The sequence below is a fragment of the Malaya genurostris genome, chromosome 3 (genome assembly GCF_030247185.1).
Source record: "Malaya genurostris strain Urasoe2022 chromosome 3, Malgen_1.1, whole genome shotgun sequence".
Classification (NCBI taxonomy): domain Eukaryota; kingdom Metazoa; phylum Arthropoda; class Insecta; order Diptera; family Culicidae; genus Malaya; species Malaya genurostris.
The window spans coordinates 159,242,817-159,258,988 of NC_080572.1; the positions used below are offsets into that span (position 1 = coordinate 159,242,817).

The 16,172-nt window shown below is 37.4% G+C and overlaps 1 protein-coding gene across 6 annotated transcripts in view; it reads right to left on the reverse strand.

The window, feature by feature from the left end:
- Window positions 1–527: 527 nt before the first annotated feature.
- LOC131437398 (homeotic protein female sterile-like) overlaps window positions 528–16,172 on the reverse strand; it is a 145,053-nt gene continuing 129,408 nt past the window's right edge. For 3 of the 6 annotated variants that reach the window (XM_058606708.1, XM_058606706.1, XM_058606704.1), the window contains exons 4-10: window positions 7,047–7,442; window positions 6,837–6,975; window positions 6,081–6,725; window positions 5,770–5,960; window positions 5,228–5,706; window positions 4,360–4,645; window positions 528–3,998 (exon numbers count right to left, since the gene is read on the reverse strand). In XM_058606708.1, the coding sequence (XP_058462691.1) occupies window positions 3,663–3,998; window positions 4,360–4,645; window positions 5,228–5,706; window positions 5,770–5,960; window positions 6,081–6,725; window positions 6,837–6,975; window positions 7,047–7,442 (2,472 nt within the window). In that variant the 3' untranslated portion in view covers window positions 528–3,662. Of the gene's footprint in view, window positions 3,999–4,359; window positions 4,646–5,227; window positions 5,707–5,769; window positions 5,961–6,080; window positions 6,726–6,836; window positions 6,976–7,046; window positions 7,443–8,214; window positions 8,537–16,172 lie in introns of those variants that run through there. The other 3 variants (XM_058606710.1, XM_058606705.1, XM_058606707.1) reach the window with 3 other exon arrangements.

A 16,172-nucleotide genomic window follows, 5' to 3' on the forward strand; every position in this document is an offset into this window, starting at 1 on the left:
CTTCCGGCAGCAGCACTTTTCCGCAGGGGGAAGTTGATCCTCAAGAAGGCGACAGTGGTTGCGATCGAGGCAAACGAATTCGTCTCAATATTCGAATTATCCATCCATCAGTTTACGTCGTTCAAAGATCAAAGCGTATCCGAAAAGATCCTGGTTTCATATTTTACGTTTTTCGTATAGTACTCAAAGAAGAGTAAGGATGTTAAAGATGAAGTGCGGAAAGGTGGGACGTGACAAAGGTCATTTATTGAGGTAGAAAGCTTCTCGCAACTAAGCTTTTACTTCCTACCAAAGAAGTCGAACTTAGACATCTCATTAATGAAAATCATCCGAGTATCTTATATTATCCGGCAACTCTAGTACCTCGGGGACAAACATTAGAAACAATACAACACTCTTATCCGCGCCACGAATCCATCACCTGGAAAAACGACAGACGACAATATCAACAGGAAAAAAATATCCTGAAACATATTAGAACCGGGAAATGGAACTGTGAGATATATCGGAAGGAGAAAAACGAAAAGTTTCAATTAAAATATCCTGCTTGTTTTCATTTTCACATATAATATGTATATATAATATAATGTACGCATGTATATATTTTCTTGTTTATTTTTGTACACATATCAGTTGTATGTTACTGCTCCTCTGTTTTTATTACCACTGCTATTTTCACGTTTTTCTTATTAAAATTTACACGAGTTCTCTTCTAATATACTGCATACTGTTTGCGAATAGATTTCCCCTTTAATTTACTTTTTTGTTATTGTTTATCTGTGTCACTAATTTTGTCACCTAATGATGCTATTTCGCTAAAACTGGTTTCTGCAATGCGTTTTGATTTACATAACCGAGTCTCTAAAAAGGTGTCCACTCATTTGAACCACAAAAATTTTGATTAAACTTGTTTGGCCTTCTGGCCTCTGTGAGATGACTTTAGATTCATGTCCCGCGCACGAGAAGGAAGGATTTCGGTACAGATTGTGGGTATTCATACTACACACAGTTATTCTTGTATCCAGATGATATTCCAAAATGGGTATGGAGGAAGGAGTCGGAGAGGCTTCGAACAAAACTGAAAAGGGCTACAAAATTACGAAATAAAACACAAAAACTGCATTTTTTGACGGCATCAATCCGACAGTCAACATTCTTGTATTCACCATTTTACTCTTTCCTGCCTTTAAACTGAGTTCGCATCCTAAATACACTAAATTACATACAAATATTGATGTGTGTCGGCATCCAACTAACAACTAAATGTACTTATGATTTTTTTGCTTCCTTCACTTGGCGCTTGGGAATAAAAATACGCAAAATGAAAATTTGGATTGGGGTTCCCATACTCATGCTCAGTGAGAGGGTTGTTCAGTTCTGGTATGTTTCCATATTTACTAAACGAGTTCATTTTGATCTCATCGATGAAATGCCTATACCATAGGTAAGGTGTGTATGTTTTCTGTTTGGGAGAAAAAGGATTTCTATCTACGCTCTAAGGATTCAATGATTTCTAGTCTTTCAATCTCATAAATCGCTAGTTTTACTCGCAGTTTATTCATTTCACACTTTTATCATTACCTGTTTCTATGATAAAATCTAGTTAATGTTTTCACATTTTCCTATGAACTGTATTTTTCAAGTATCTTTTAAATTTATCTTTGATTTCAACAAATCGACCATTGCACTCTGACTCAGTCGCCCTGCAAACTAAAAACCCAGTTCCCATTCCTATGGATTACTTCCATTGGTTTGAAATAATCTTCGGTTACACCTTGAGTAATGTGGTATGAGTGTCTAATTTTTGTTCGCTAACCATCGCAGTCTCATATCAGTAAAACAACGTTCAATTTGCATTCGATAGCTCTAATCCTGATGTGCAATGATTCAAACGCTTTTAGCGATTTATTTAAGGGAAATTCTTCTACAGTAGCACGACTGAAATCTACATTCAAGGGAACAATCGATCGAGGGCAGACCAAGGAAAGTATTTTCATCATTTCACGCCAAGATCAGAACTTCTCCTGACTACCTGATGTTATTACTACTTACTAATTTTTATCTTCTCTCTCAAAAGCACATATGCTCAGAAAAAAAACTAGGTATATTAAAAAAACAATACAATAGCTTAATTTTTTAAGCTTCCAGCAAAATGGTTCCTATGTCCCAAACCAAACTTCGTAAAGATGCAACACTAGGAAAAAAGCTGTTGCCATAATTATGTTGACTCTAAGCTAACGTTAAGGAAAACATAACTCTATTTACCTTTAGCTTCATTGTTTTTTTATTCTGTTTTGATATGAGTGCGCACAATCTGCTTCTACCTGAATTACATTCTTTTTCATTACTTTTCTTTTATTTCTTTGAACGAAAAATGTTACACCTACTGTTCATATAAATTATAAAACGCTATATAGTAACGATAATAAAAATAGGAATAATCAAACCTTGCTTTTTCTTAAAAAACTGCGGTTGTGTTTAAAATGGGTACTATTGTTACTGTTTTAACTTGGATGTATTGGATGATCAACAAATTATAAGCACTAACAATAAAAAATGTTAACTATTGTTGTCTAGCAAAGAGTGATGCTATCGCTTATTTGGAAAAAGGCTTTGCCAAAAGAGTGCTGATTGTTTCAGTGCCATAAAATCAATTGATAACCAAAAAAGAAAAGTGTATAAAGAGTGCAAACTTAAAAGATGCCATTAAAATGAGTGATTATTTTAATTTAGTGTGTTTGTATTACAAACTAGTAAGTAATAATATAACAGTATCGGTTTTCACATTTTTAGACAATCGTTCATTTGTTTGCATCTTTTGGAAGATTATTTTAAGCTCCTCTCGTGATATGAGAAATCATATATTTAAAAATGCAATTGTGGGAAAACTAAAAAATAAATCCTGAGAGCCAGACAATCGAACTGTGTGTTATGCTTCTCTTTGCTTATCTAAAATAATATCTTTTTTATCTCAATAATGGATAACAACTTTTGCCTTCTACTTGTGTACAGTCGAATACAATATTTCATTACAATGGAAGAGTCATGTTTTTTTACTTTTATACGTTTTCTGTTTTCACTTTGCCAATTCGAATGCTACTACTGCTACTATTATTGTTACTATCGTCGTTATTATTATTATTATAATTATTATTATTATTATCATTATAATAACCATCATGTTCGTCGTAACGAAATTTGACATATCGCTCGGCATCACGTGCTTCTACGGAATCTGCGCAACCATGACCATCATCATCATCACGAGCATCATCATCATCATCATCACCAGCCGATCGACTGTTCCTTCTTCGTTTTCTATCACTACGGTTACCATGACCACCGGCATACATGCCATAATAGTCGTAGTAATAGTGTCTGTCATCGACACCATTGTACACTTGTTTACTAACATGATCAGGCACAGCGGCGGAAGATGTCGCAAGCCGATCGGCGTATGAATCGCTGCGATCATAATAACGAGGAATGGAAGGAAGAACAGGTGCTGGTGGTGGTTGAGAATGATGACGTTGCAATTGATGATAGTGATGGATGTGGTGTATACGCTGCTCACCACCACTGTTGGTTGAATATGTTACCAATGGCGACGATGGCAACGAAGGGGACGCTGACGGCGGTGACGATGCTACGTATCGATAGTTTCAACTTCTATCGTTTTCTTGTTTGATGATGTGATACATCGGATGATACTGCGGTTGTTGTTGAAGTTGTTGCAGCGGCTGCTGATAGATGATGTGGTGCTGCTGCGGAATGATGTGATGTTGGATCAGCTGCGGTTGCGCTCCTTGCAGTGTGTGATGCGTCGTCGCTATAGTTTGATGTGGCGGCGGTGTCGGTTGCAGCTGATGATGGTGATGATTGGCGTTAATGATGTGAATGTTGACTGGCGATGGTGACGGTACAACGTGGTGGGTTTGTGTTGATGGCGGCGCGGACGACGTTGTTAGTGATGTTGTTAGCGCAGGATTATAATGTTGCTGGAATATCGTTATTGTATCATTTGTTCCGTTTTTTCTGACAATATTGTGGTTCTGTATTGTTTTGGGGAATTAATTATTTTTTCGATCTATTTTCGAGAATGTAGATGAACTAACGGTAGTAGATAGTAGACTGATTGGTTGATACTATCAATTTACTGCACTATAGTATTATCATCATTACTATCCTTTGCTGTTTAGTTTATTAATTTGAATTTGATTTCATATACTAATATTTATATTTGAAATGTGTGATTATTCTACTAAGAGAAATGGTTACTGGGAGGGTTGAGAGTGGTACTGAGTGGTTTCTATACACTAGTTTTTACTTTTTTGCGAATTAATAATAACTGTAATTTACCGTATTCTCTGGACTATGCTCATTATGTTGAGGTTCTATTTTAAATTCCATTTGCGGACTGCTGGTAACGCCGGCCATCGTTGCCGCAGTTGTCACCACATTACTTCCGATTCCACCGATGCCGCCGACGTTACCGCCTCCGCCCGCGCCTCCACCGCCGTGATTAGAGTGTGAAGAATTAGCGCTGTTTGGTGTGTCATATTTACCACGCTTAAACCTGCCATACAGTGAACTGTAAGGCAAATTGTAATGGATGGCAGCTTGGTTTATCGACATGTGTCCTTGTCTGCAAAGATAAAATACCAATCGCAAGAGAAAGAACATTACATTACCTAAAATAAAATCCTCCACCACAATCATGCAAATAAAAGATTTAATACATTGAATTGTAAAATTCAAGCATAGTGATGTTCAACAAATTTCCATTGGTTACCGATGATGATTTCACTCCGACTAATAAATTTAGATTGGTAAAAGGCGACAACTTGTTTGTACTTTACAGGGACAATTTAACCAACACCGTACAAATACAATAAAACAAAATTTATTGTGTTACTAGAAAACATGTGTTTGGTGAGATCACACCCAACTAGTTTCTTTTGGTATGATTTTCTTGAATAGTACTTATCTTCGTCAATCAAAGTTAAGAGGTTTTTAATACAGTAAACATGCCTTGGAACCTTATGAACGAAACCTACATCCGACATTAGTATATTGTACAACATCATCAAGATTGAAACGGTGTTAAATAAATTAAAGTTACCAAAAATAATTTTACAATCGAATGTATTACTCTCCTAAATTTGTACACTACTTGTAAAGCCGCTTAGACTACTGTACACATGCACAAATAATAAGTTATACTTACTTCACAGATTCTAAGGCTTCCATCATTGCATCCTCAGACCAGGGTGTAGGGTTTGATCGCGATAGCTCGATTCCTTCTCGCTTGCATCGCCCGTAAAGTGTACCAGTTGGAATACCAAATTCCGTACTTGCCTTTTGAACGGAAGTTTGACCAGCACGGATCGCTTCCAAGGCACGGTCCAAATCCTCCGCAGACCATGTAGTGGGCGCTGCATTGAACGGTGCCGCCAGTCGAATACCCTCGCGTCGGGCAATTTTGTAAAGAGTTGAAGAGGGAATACCAAAAGCCTTCGATGCCTTGTTGGCCGATATCGTTCCGGTGCGCAATGCTTCCAGGGCACTGTTCAATGAGTCTTCGTTCCACGTTTTAGATGGTCCTTCCTTCTTCGGTGTATCGATACCTAGTCGATGTGCTCTCTGCCACAGTGTTGTTGAAGGTATGCCATACGTAGCGGAAGCCTTTAATTTAGTTTTTTTAGACTGCAATTAGTACAGAACTATTCCGGAAAGACAAAATCGTAGTTGCATGTGAATTGTACTCACCTTTGTTAAACTCATGTTATGGGTGCGCAGTGCATCCAATGCTGATTCCATGTCCTCTGCCGTCCAAGTCTTTGGACCACTAGGTGTCTTGGGATCACTAGCATTTGGACTTGTCAGATTTGTGTACTGCATCGCGGAACCGTCAAGAATACCAACTTTTGAATCTTCACTGGCATCTGATTGATAGATATCTGTGTGATATATAGTGAAAGGATAGAATAGTTGATATTATAAATAAATTAAACAAAATCATTGCATTATACGCGCCCAGCCCGTATCTAGAACTGCCGAATCATAGCATATATACATACCACTCATTTGGCTCTGAGTCATCATTCCTGAGATCTCTGGTGTTACGACCATTCCGTGCATAGACGATTGGTCCTGTTCCACTTCCATCTGTTGCTGGTGTTGCTGTTGTTGTTGCTGGTGTTCTACTTCAGTCATAATTTCCTGTTTAAGTGTAATTCGCGTTTTCATTTCCATTTGCGTACTATTGTCGGCCGTAGTAGACGCGACTGTAACCAAATTTTCCGGATGATGTTGGCTAGACGAACTCGAAGCGTTGGACGCTGGACTATGGGTGGAGAGGTGTGAGTGTTGCGATTGTTGATCGATTAGGAGAACGTGTTGTTGATGTTGAGGAGGTTGCTGAGGCGAAGGCTGGTGAGGCGACATTCGCTGATCCACTTGTTGAGGCTGAGGTGTCTGCCGGTGCGTTTGTTGCTGTTGTTGCTGCTGGTGCTGCTGCTGTTGTTGATGCTGTTGTTGATGTTGTTGTTGTAATATATGCTGTTGCTGTTGTTGGTGCAACATTTGCTGGTGTTGTAACTGTTGCTGGGCTTGCGAATGCATCTGGTGTGCAACTTGGTTGTCCAACTGTATTGCATCTTGTGGATCAAGTGACCGGAGCGTTTCGAATTTCACTCGAATATCACCATTGTTTGAGATTGAATCTGGCATGAAAAGCAATACGATTTGAATAATTTTACGTTCAATGTTTGATTTCACCCAACAAGAAATAAATTGTTGTAGTGAACAAAAATAAAAAAAAATGGACTACTAACACTTACTGGACAGATCACGTGTGTCATGGCTAGGAGCACAATTGATATCAACATGTTCTGTCACCGGTGTTGCCGTTGGTGCTGGTGGTTCCGGAGCGAAATCCAAGTATCCCATCGAGACACCCATAACGGAGCCGTTCTACAAATGGAGAATCAATCAGTATAATCGGCATTCGAAAAATTCCCTCATAAGCTCGATAGTTTACTCACTATTCCAACTCCCATTCCAAGACTGGTCATTTTTCCTTTTCCTTCCTTGCCTGGAGTCGATGTTAAATCACGTGATTCTAGCACGACTACAGGCGAAGATCCATTATCTGCCGGAGCCGATTCTGAATTACTGCTATGGCTTCTACCGGAGGATGACTTATGGCCACTTTTGGAATCCTGTCCACTTTGGTTATTGTTGCTTTGCGAGGATGCAGAATTGTTGCTTCGTGCGTTTGTTGATAATGATCCCGGAGGAGGTGGATGACGATTGTCTGGGGATCGTGAACGGTAGGGCTTGTAACGCTTGATTGATGGCGAGAAATCCTGTTCGTATTGTGGTTCACTTACTTCACACAACCCTTTAATCTTTAGTTGCTCTGCAGTTCTCAAAAGGCTCTGTGAATGGTTTAAGAGAATTAAACAAATCAAAATATTAGTATGAAATTCTGCTAGCTATGGATTTATTATTTCGTTTTACAAACACAATTTCGTGTAATTTGAATGACAGCTGTTTCAAACGCACATTTAGCGATATAAAAAGAAAGCATCGAATATCTTAATAACTCAGCAAAACTGACTGTAGTAGTCAGAAAATAGCGTATCAATTTCACCGGTTCGCTTGTAAGGCGCACACACGGTGCATAAAATAAATCGTGAATAAAATTGGGAAGCTCATGAATAAAACAAAACTCCCCTGAAATGAAAAAAATACCAATACACAAACAAACTCGCGAAGTGAAATTTTGGCGATATGTGTTGTGCGATGATATATTTGCGATATACGACAAAAGAATCCACGGAAAACACACGAGCACCAGTTTGACAATACACCATGTGTTGGTTTGAGAATTGAAACCCCCACGACGGTCTATCGTGAACAGTACCGACATATGCATGCATTGGCAAACTGGTGAAAATTTATATAAATGTGTTAATATTCATTGCAGAATTGCAGTTGCAACTACATAGTTCAAAAATCGACGTGAAAACGTATGTAAGAAAAATTAGCCAAAATCGAACCAGATTAGGATTTGTTAATTCATTACGATGTTTTGAACAGAAAAAGCTACCAATATGTGATATGAACACTTAATGTGATGCGTTAATGAATTGGTGAAAGTTCTGGTATTATTTTGTTGATTCGAATTTTAACTCCAATCATAGGTACCTTTATTTTGGGGATTCCCCAAGTAAAGCGATTCTGATGCGAAAATTTTGAAGACATTTATGTCGTTTTCCTTTGATGCATATTTGGCAGCATTTTATATCGCAACTTGGCAGGAGTCAACTTTAAGTGAAAACGTCATTAGTTAGTTTTAAGTGAAAACGTTATTACAGTGATTTTAGAATTGAATGCAGGAAAAAATTTTAATTTTTGATATTTTCTCTGAGGTCGAGAGCTGATTTGCGCGAACGGTGGACATTACATTAGGTGTACTCTATGAAGAATCATTTCTCATATTACTCATATTTTCATAAATATTACTGGAAGATTCTTTAAAAACCTTTTCATAGAATCTTGAACGAAAACAAGAATATTCATTTGGGCATAGAATAGCACAAAACTGCCAATTAGTAAACAGTGTTGAGCCAAATTTAGAAGACTTTTTCGGTTTTTCGCTACGTCGATCACAACGGTTTGAAACTTTAAGCCCTCATAACCTTGGAACTCCGGAACCAGACGTTTGATCCGAATAAATTTTATGATTTTATCATTATAATACCTTTCTTTTAAATCTAAGTTTATGAAAATCGACGTTCTCTTTACATGGTAATTTATGAAAAAATACACTTGAAATCAAAAATTTTACTTTAATTATTATGTTTTTAGAATTAAAAGTCATATTTTGGAATTTTAATACAAAGCAAAGTTTTGGCATTACCAGGTCATAGGGCGCTGGTCTTATAAGCCAGTTGTCGTATGTTCGAGCCCCGACCTGGAAGGATTCTTAGTGTCAGTAGGATCCATAGTACTAGCCATGCAATGATTCTGTACGCTAAGAATCGGCTGCGAAGTCTGTTGAAACAGAAAGGCCAAATTTCACAAAAGGAATGTAATGCCCGGACTTTGCTTTACTATTATGTTCTCACTAGAAACCTTTTATTATTACACTAAACTCACAATAGGAAAAGTGAAATCTGAAGGCTACTTTCAGGCAGAATATACCATCAGATACGGATCTTCGGAGAAGTTATTTAGATTAACCTCACAGTTTAACGTACTGAGTGGAAATCCCAGCATCCTACTGATGTTTTATTCATTCAATCTCATTTGACAGATCTCGGTCTACACTGAATGAAATCGGTATTCCAAAGCTATAATTTGTTATATAGTACAGTTACCACAAAAGTAGGCAAAGTGGGAAAAGTAAGTCAGATTTTACACGACTATGGCTATGCTCCATCGTTGTACGCTCTGACTGATCACTGAAGGTTAAATTAAACGTTTCTATTTTGCTGGTTTACTTATAGAAGGTACGTAAATCTTTATATCGCAATAGTTTCTGCAAGAGGAAATCCATATAGGAATGTTTTGTTGCTAATCAAATGTGTTAGTGAAAGTAAGCTGAAACTGAAATAATTTTTCTCGAGCAGTTTTAGGGAAAACGGAAGAGTTTTAGACTAACATTTTAGCTTTTCTTGAATTGGAATTTTAGGCAAACTGAACTGATGGTTTATTTTGCAACTATATGGAAGATTTATTGATTAAAATCAGGAAAAGAAGCGCCGGAATTTGTTTTTTGCACACATTGTTGACATTACTCATACGCTAACAAGGAGTCTTGCTCCTGAATGCTGGTGACACTTCGCTCGCTAGAGCCCCATATCATTGCCACCGGACAGAAGAACGTGGTTCATGTCCAGTTGTGTGTGAGGATTTCACGGCGAACAAACCAATTATTATTATGAAAACATATGAAAAGGGCATTTAGTACACCAGGGCGTTGAAAAAATTACGAAAAGTTTTTAAAAGAGGTTCCGATGTCCAAGTTTGCATTCGTTTTCATCCTGTGATACCAGTGAGCAACGATTCAACACTTTGGCATTGTTTGTAAATCGAACAAATAATCTATCATCTTACTATATATCTTATATGGAAAAGAAAATGAACGGTTAATTGTGTTGCATTGTTTTGAGTTTTTCCGTATTCATGGAAATATATGTGAGTTAAACAGAAAAATCACTATTTTTGTGCTCGATATGTCGAATTTCTAGTAGGAAACAAAACATAGCAAGATGTAACTTTAGAAAATTCTCGGTAGACGGCTGACCGAAGCAATACACATATAATAATATTATTGAGAACAAATTATTAACAAAGTATGGGACAGGGATGGGATTATTGTGACCCAGAGACAAATAACCTTAAAGTTAAAACCTTTGTAACCGAAACAAAAATAATAACAAAGTAGTCCTTTCCGGAAATGCTGAAGAATGTTTACTAACTAACTTAATACTCGCAAAAAGGTTGTTTCAAAACACATTTAGCAACTTCAATTGGTTCCAATCAACAACGGATTAGCACACGAACGTTATCTTATACTAATCTAACAGTCGACACAAAACAAAGTGAAATTTTTCGAGCGTACAGGGGCATTAGATGAAAATACTACATTTCTACATATTCAGTAAGTAAGCCTGAGTGGCTATAAATTTATCAATTTAATAGGGTAACAGAGGTATTTTGAGGTAAATATCCACCAAATGTTGTAATAACTTTGAAAAATCCTACCACAATATATATATATATATATATATATATATATATATATATATATATATATATATATATATATATATATATATATATATATATATATATATATATATATATATATATATATATATATATATATATATATAAATTGAAATTCTAAGAAGTCGTTTTAAATTATGTACATAGCACTCGGGAAAAATAAAGATGAATACAAAGCTCTTTACTTTCTAGTGTTCATCAGCGCATTGACTTTCTACGGAGACGACAAATCGAGCGATTCGGTTCGACGATTACCTACCCCGCTGGTGTCAGGTAATAGTGGCAGCGAGAGAGCGTTAAAAAAACGATACGATGACTGGACCACAACGGGTCCACAATACTCCAGTATAATTATTTCTTTCAAGCTCACCGGCCTTGAACCTCCACCAGCAGCTATCCAAGCACTATACTTTATGAAGCATGCTCGGTCTCTGTCTTTCCATTTGTGCTGGTCTGTCGGAAAGAGTCACAGCAGCATAACTAACATCCAATGGTAACAAAAAAAATACGGCAAATTGGAGATCTAAATGTACATGGCTGTAGAGAGAGAGATCTTGGGTTCTGGTTCGAGAAGAAATCTGTTTTTTTTTCTGCTTCACCTCCAAGCCGCGGCGTCACGTTGTGTTCGTGTATTGATTAGTGCCACCCCTTAATTTTTATTTCAACTTTTTACATAACTCCCCCTTAAAGAGAAAAAAGACACAAGAAAAAAAAGTACACCATCATCATAAACGCCTTAGTGTATAAAAGGATATACGGGATCGGGCAAGGAAACTTCGTCTCGTCTGAGAACATGCTCTGCTACGTGCACGTAACTAACTGATGTGGAAGCAAAAGAGATAGCATGAGCGTTACCGGGAACGAGAACGAGCTATGACAGAAAAAAGTATATGAAATAGTTTTTCAAAGTATTTTTTTTGCTTCCAGTTTCGCTCATCAGAAGCAGTACGGCTGGGAATGGCTGATTTTTTAGTTGAAATGGTTTCATTTTGGTTGGGTGACAGGAAACGAAATTGGTTAGGTATAACGATGGCCAATGACCAATGCGTGACTCGCAAATCCGAGCAGCATTTATAATGGTTGAAAATAATCAAAACGTAGTGTTTCTACTGCTATACCTCGATCAATAACCAATGACTCGCAAACAGTGAAACCTCAATGAGACATGCTGGATTTATAACAGAGATTTCAATTTCTAGAAAAAAAATTATAGAGTGAGTCTATATCAAACATTATGGTAATGTATAAATGTTTTAATCGTTCGTGACAATGTTAACCGGTCGTTTGAACAACTGTTTAAGTCGTTCTCAAAACAAATAGTAATCGATAACTGTATTTTTACCAAGTATCAAAACAATCAATTTAACACATTTTTCAAATATTCAGAATACTAATGCCACAGAGCAGGATTCAATTTTCGATTCTCGAACTGTTTTCGTTGTCTTCATCCGGTGATAATTTTAGATGTACTATAAAATTATGTATGAATCTAATTTCGCAGCAGTGTTCGAACCACGAAAAAACTTACTGCACGCACACAAGTAGCCATATTTCGCGAATTACAGAAGGTATATATACTTTTCTGACAAGTCATGTACGGTTATATATGTATATTTTTGCTAGAAAATAACAACATATAACACAATTATACCTGTGAATTTAATAAATAGCCTCAAAGCAAAAAAGCTGTTCCAAATTTCGCAGTCTTATGGTTAAATTTCGGCGGCGCGCAACGCGAAAACCCTCGTTCGAATCGAAAACTACAATCAAATTCAATTACGGTACACGAACAATCCAAACCGCCGAATTCCGATAGGCACACGCGACTGGCTTCATTTTACGTACAGCCACCGAAAAAAATGGCAAATGCAGGTTCATTTTTTTTATAAATATACGCTGCGCTGTACGTCCGTTCATCCCTCTACACACTAACGCAAGAAAAAAGAAACTTCACCCCCTTCCGAGTGTTTGTGAGCTTCAATGCTCAAACGATACATCTCGCTTTGAGGTCTCTGTCCTCTGTTTCCTTTTAGCAACTTTTCTATACAAAGTCTTCACTGATGTGCGGCTTGGTTCGCTTGGTATGGTCAGCAGCGTTCAAAGCATATTTCGTATACCGCAATAACTTACTCTACGTTAACACACACTTAACGGTCGGATGCCGAAATTCAAGAAGTACAATGCCGCTAACATATATTATAGAGTTTGTTTTCAGATTGCAAGTTTATGGTATCGTTTCTTAAACTAATCAGTAATTATAACATTACTATGTTTTCCTCAGGAATCAACAAAAAATGAAATGCAAACACATTCGGGACAACAGTTATCCCTAACGATACACTACATAACACACTCCAGCACCGAAACGTGACACATTATTAGCAATTCTTCGTTTAAACTAAGTGACAGTGCTGCTCTACATAAGAGATGACTGCAAACTGACTTGTACTAAACTATACTCTGAACACAAACAGAATCGAGTGCTCATTTTGACTCTCTACTATCAAACTAGCTAGCTTTAACTCTACCTAAAAAATAACCTCACAACTACACTCTGTGATGTAGACTGCCAGGACTACCACACCAACATATGTACGTGACTACTCCATACCATGAGACCAATGTACTTTTCTGTTTGTAGGCAGAAAGTAACCAACGGAGAATAAGACAGTTGAAGGAAGAAACCATCCTTACTGCACTGCACTTTACCATACTATCTACTGTTCGTACACCACTACTACAACCCATCCCAAGCACACCCACAACTCCCTCCTTTGCTACACACTATAAGTTCGAATGAAACGGGACGCACCAGGCCACCACACAGCAGGAGTATGCATCTTGATATATCGCTTCCCGGAAAATCTTTGATTCATTCGTTAGAAACAACCGAAAACAGTTCAGTCTATATCGACGATTCCTACCTGTCAAGTTACTATTTTTATGTAATCTCATCAATCAGTCTGATATATAAAACCAAATACTGAATATTGTATTGCTATAATTATGAAATGAACAATATTTATTCATTCAGGATATACACTAAAAAAAAGTTTATGCAATATGTAATACATTTTTTAGGAAAAAGCATACATTTTTTTTGGGTTAAAGAAATTCGACTCGAAACTTCAAGGTCCTCGACAGGAAACATCTTTCATGTTTCGGTCTTGGAGAACTAAAGATAACCTATCATCTATGCCTTCCCGTTCCTGTCTCTCGCTGTTGTCTAAAGCATAACAGCAATCAGAGAATGAAACAGTTAAAAGCATAAGATCCTCCTCGCCGGCAAAAGAGCGTAAGAGAAGTGTGTTGGAGTATTGGTGTTATGCCTGATTCACATACATCTTCGGATGGAAGGCTGGTACTATTTGTGATCGTGTGGGCTATCAACCACATGTGCATACCGCCAATCTTGAATTCAACCCAAGAAGCACCGTTTGCAAGGGCATGTGTATTTTCTGCCTAGTAGTCAGTCCCATGTATTGCGCTCTTTTCACTCACATCGGATCGTGTGGTGTATTTTATGCTACCACATAAGTGGAGCACTTACGATTTGCGGGAGCAGCTAATGTCTACTTAGTCACCGGGAAACTACCTTTCTATGTTTTCCTTAATGTCCGAATTGGGTTTACTTTATTCGTGGATTTTCTTTTTCGAGGATTTACGAACAATTAAAAAACGAAAACTCAATGGTAGTTGTATCAGTTATACGTAATGCTTCACGTTGAACGTTCCTACAAAAATCTTATATCAGTATTGAGAAAATTAAGTTTTGATCAACCTATTAGCGTGCCTTTCGCATATATTCTGGTTAAAACTTAATAGCATCTATCCGGGTTGAAACTTAATAGCCATCTGAATTTAAAATGATTGAAAATTTCAATTGAACAAGTACTGTAAAAGGATTGGCACCGGTTGCAAACCATTAATTACAGGAAGAGTAATCATCAAAATAATGTAATGGTTCAAGTAATGTGATAATTATTGGTACTACCACCCTACGGTAAGGAAATAATTGGAAATCAAGAATAAAATGCGATCAAAGATTCTAAAAAGAAAACAAGTACAAAGCAAACCAAATTAACAAGACAAGTGCAAATACACATGCAATTATTTTTCAATAAGCCACACTACATTAGTTTTACGATGCCAATGGTATTTCTTATAACTATTTGAAAATAGGACCGCGCTGCTTCACAGCAATTCTGGGAAATACAGCTTCCAGCTGGTGTTCTTCCGTGACTGGTGGATGGGATTATGAGGAACTGTGACGTTGGTACTTTTGGATAGTGGCCGCATGGTTTCAGAACCTGTAGTAAAGGTTATCGGGACATCGAGCATGTCGTGTGGCCGTTCGTAGAGTATCGTGACACCAGGTCGGAGCTACTGGAATCCCTCAGGGTCCGAAGTAGACCGCCCAAGGTTCCGGTTCGGGATGTGTTGGCGAATCGGGATAGTTCATGTATGCTTCTCATATATCAGTACCTTAAACACAATAATATACAAGCGTAGTCTGTTATATTTTGCTCAGAAAGTTCCTCCTATTCCTCGACGATTTTCCAACTTTGGAGACGATTTTTCAACTTTGGCTAAGTTCCCTGGGACAGTTTCAGTTTTCTCAAGCGAAAACGACATTCATTCTTTTACGTAACATCATCATCATTGCCCACGGAACGCCGCTCTAGTTGATCATCAACATGCGGGCCACCCACCGGATCTTCGTAACTTGGAGTTTTTCTCGCGGACTTACAGAAACAAAAGGATACGACCACCATCGAAGTACCCACGCCATCTGAACAATCCCCATGTAAGATTCAACCCACCAGCCACTGCCGACCACCACCTGGAGTGGTACGACAATGTGAACCAAATACAATATCGTTATAAATTAATAAATTATCCTAGTCTGTTAAGAAATAGCCTCGCCATCTTAGAGCTAATAAAGTGTGCCTCTATTGTTAAATAAAAAAGTTATATTGTTAAATAAAAATAAAAATAATAATTAAACATAAATGAAAGGAAAATTTCACTGATTTAATTCAATATGACAATCCAGTGCAAATATGATATGGTCGCGATCGTACACCGCTGCAAAACGATATATTAGAAATTGGAGAAATTGCAGTTTATCAAATTTTATGCAAAAGTTTTGGTTTGAAAATTCATCTCAGTCTACTGTCGAAAGGCAGAATTCTCTAACATGGTGCTGAATATATATGCGTAGTGTTAGGTAAACAACCCAAAAGCAAACTGCAGCGGCTATAAAAAGACGTAATACAAAAATCCAATATCGCATTCAAACCTGCTTGAAATGCTAGAGCTGGATACTACTGGATTAAACAGCAAGTTATTCGAAGTCCTTCCAAGTA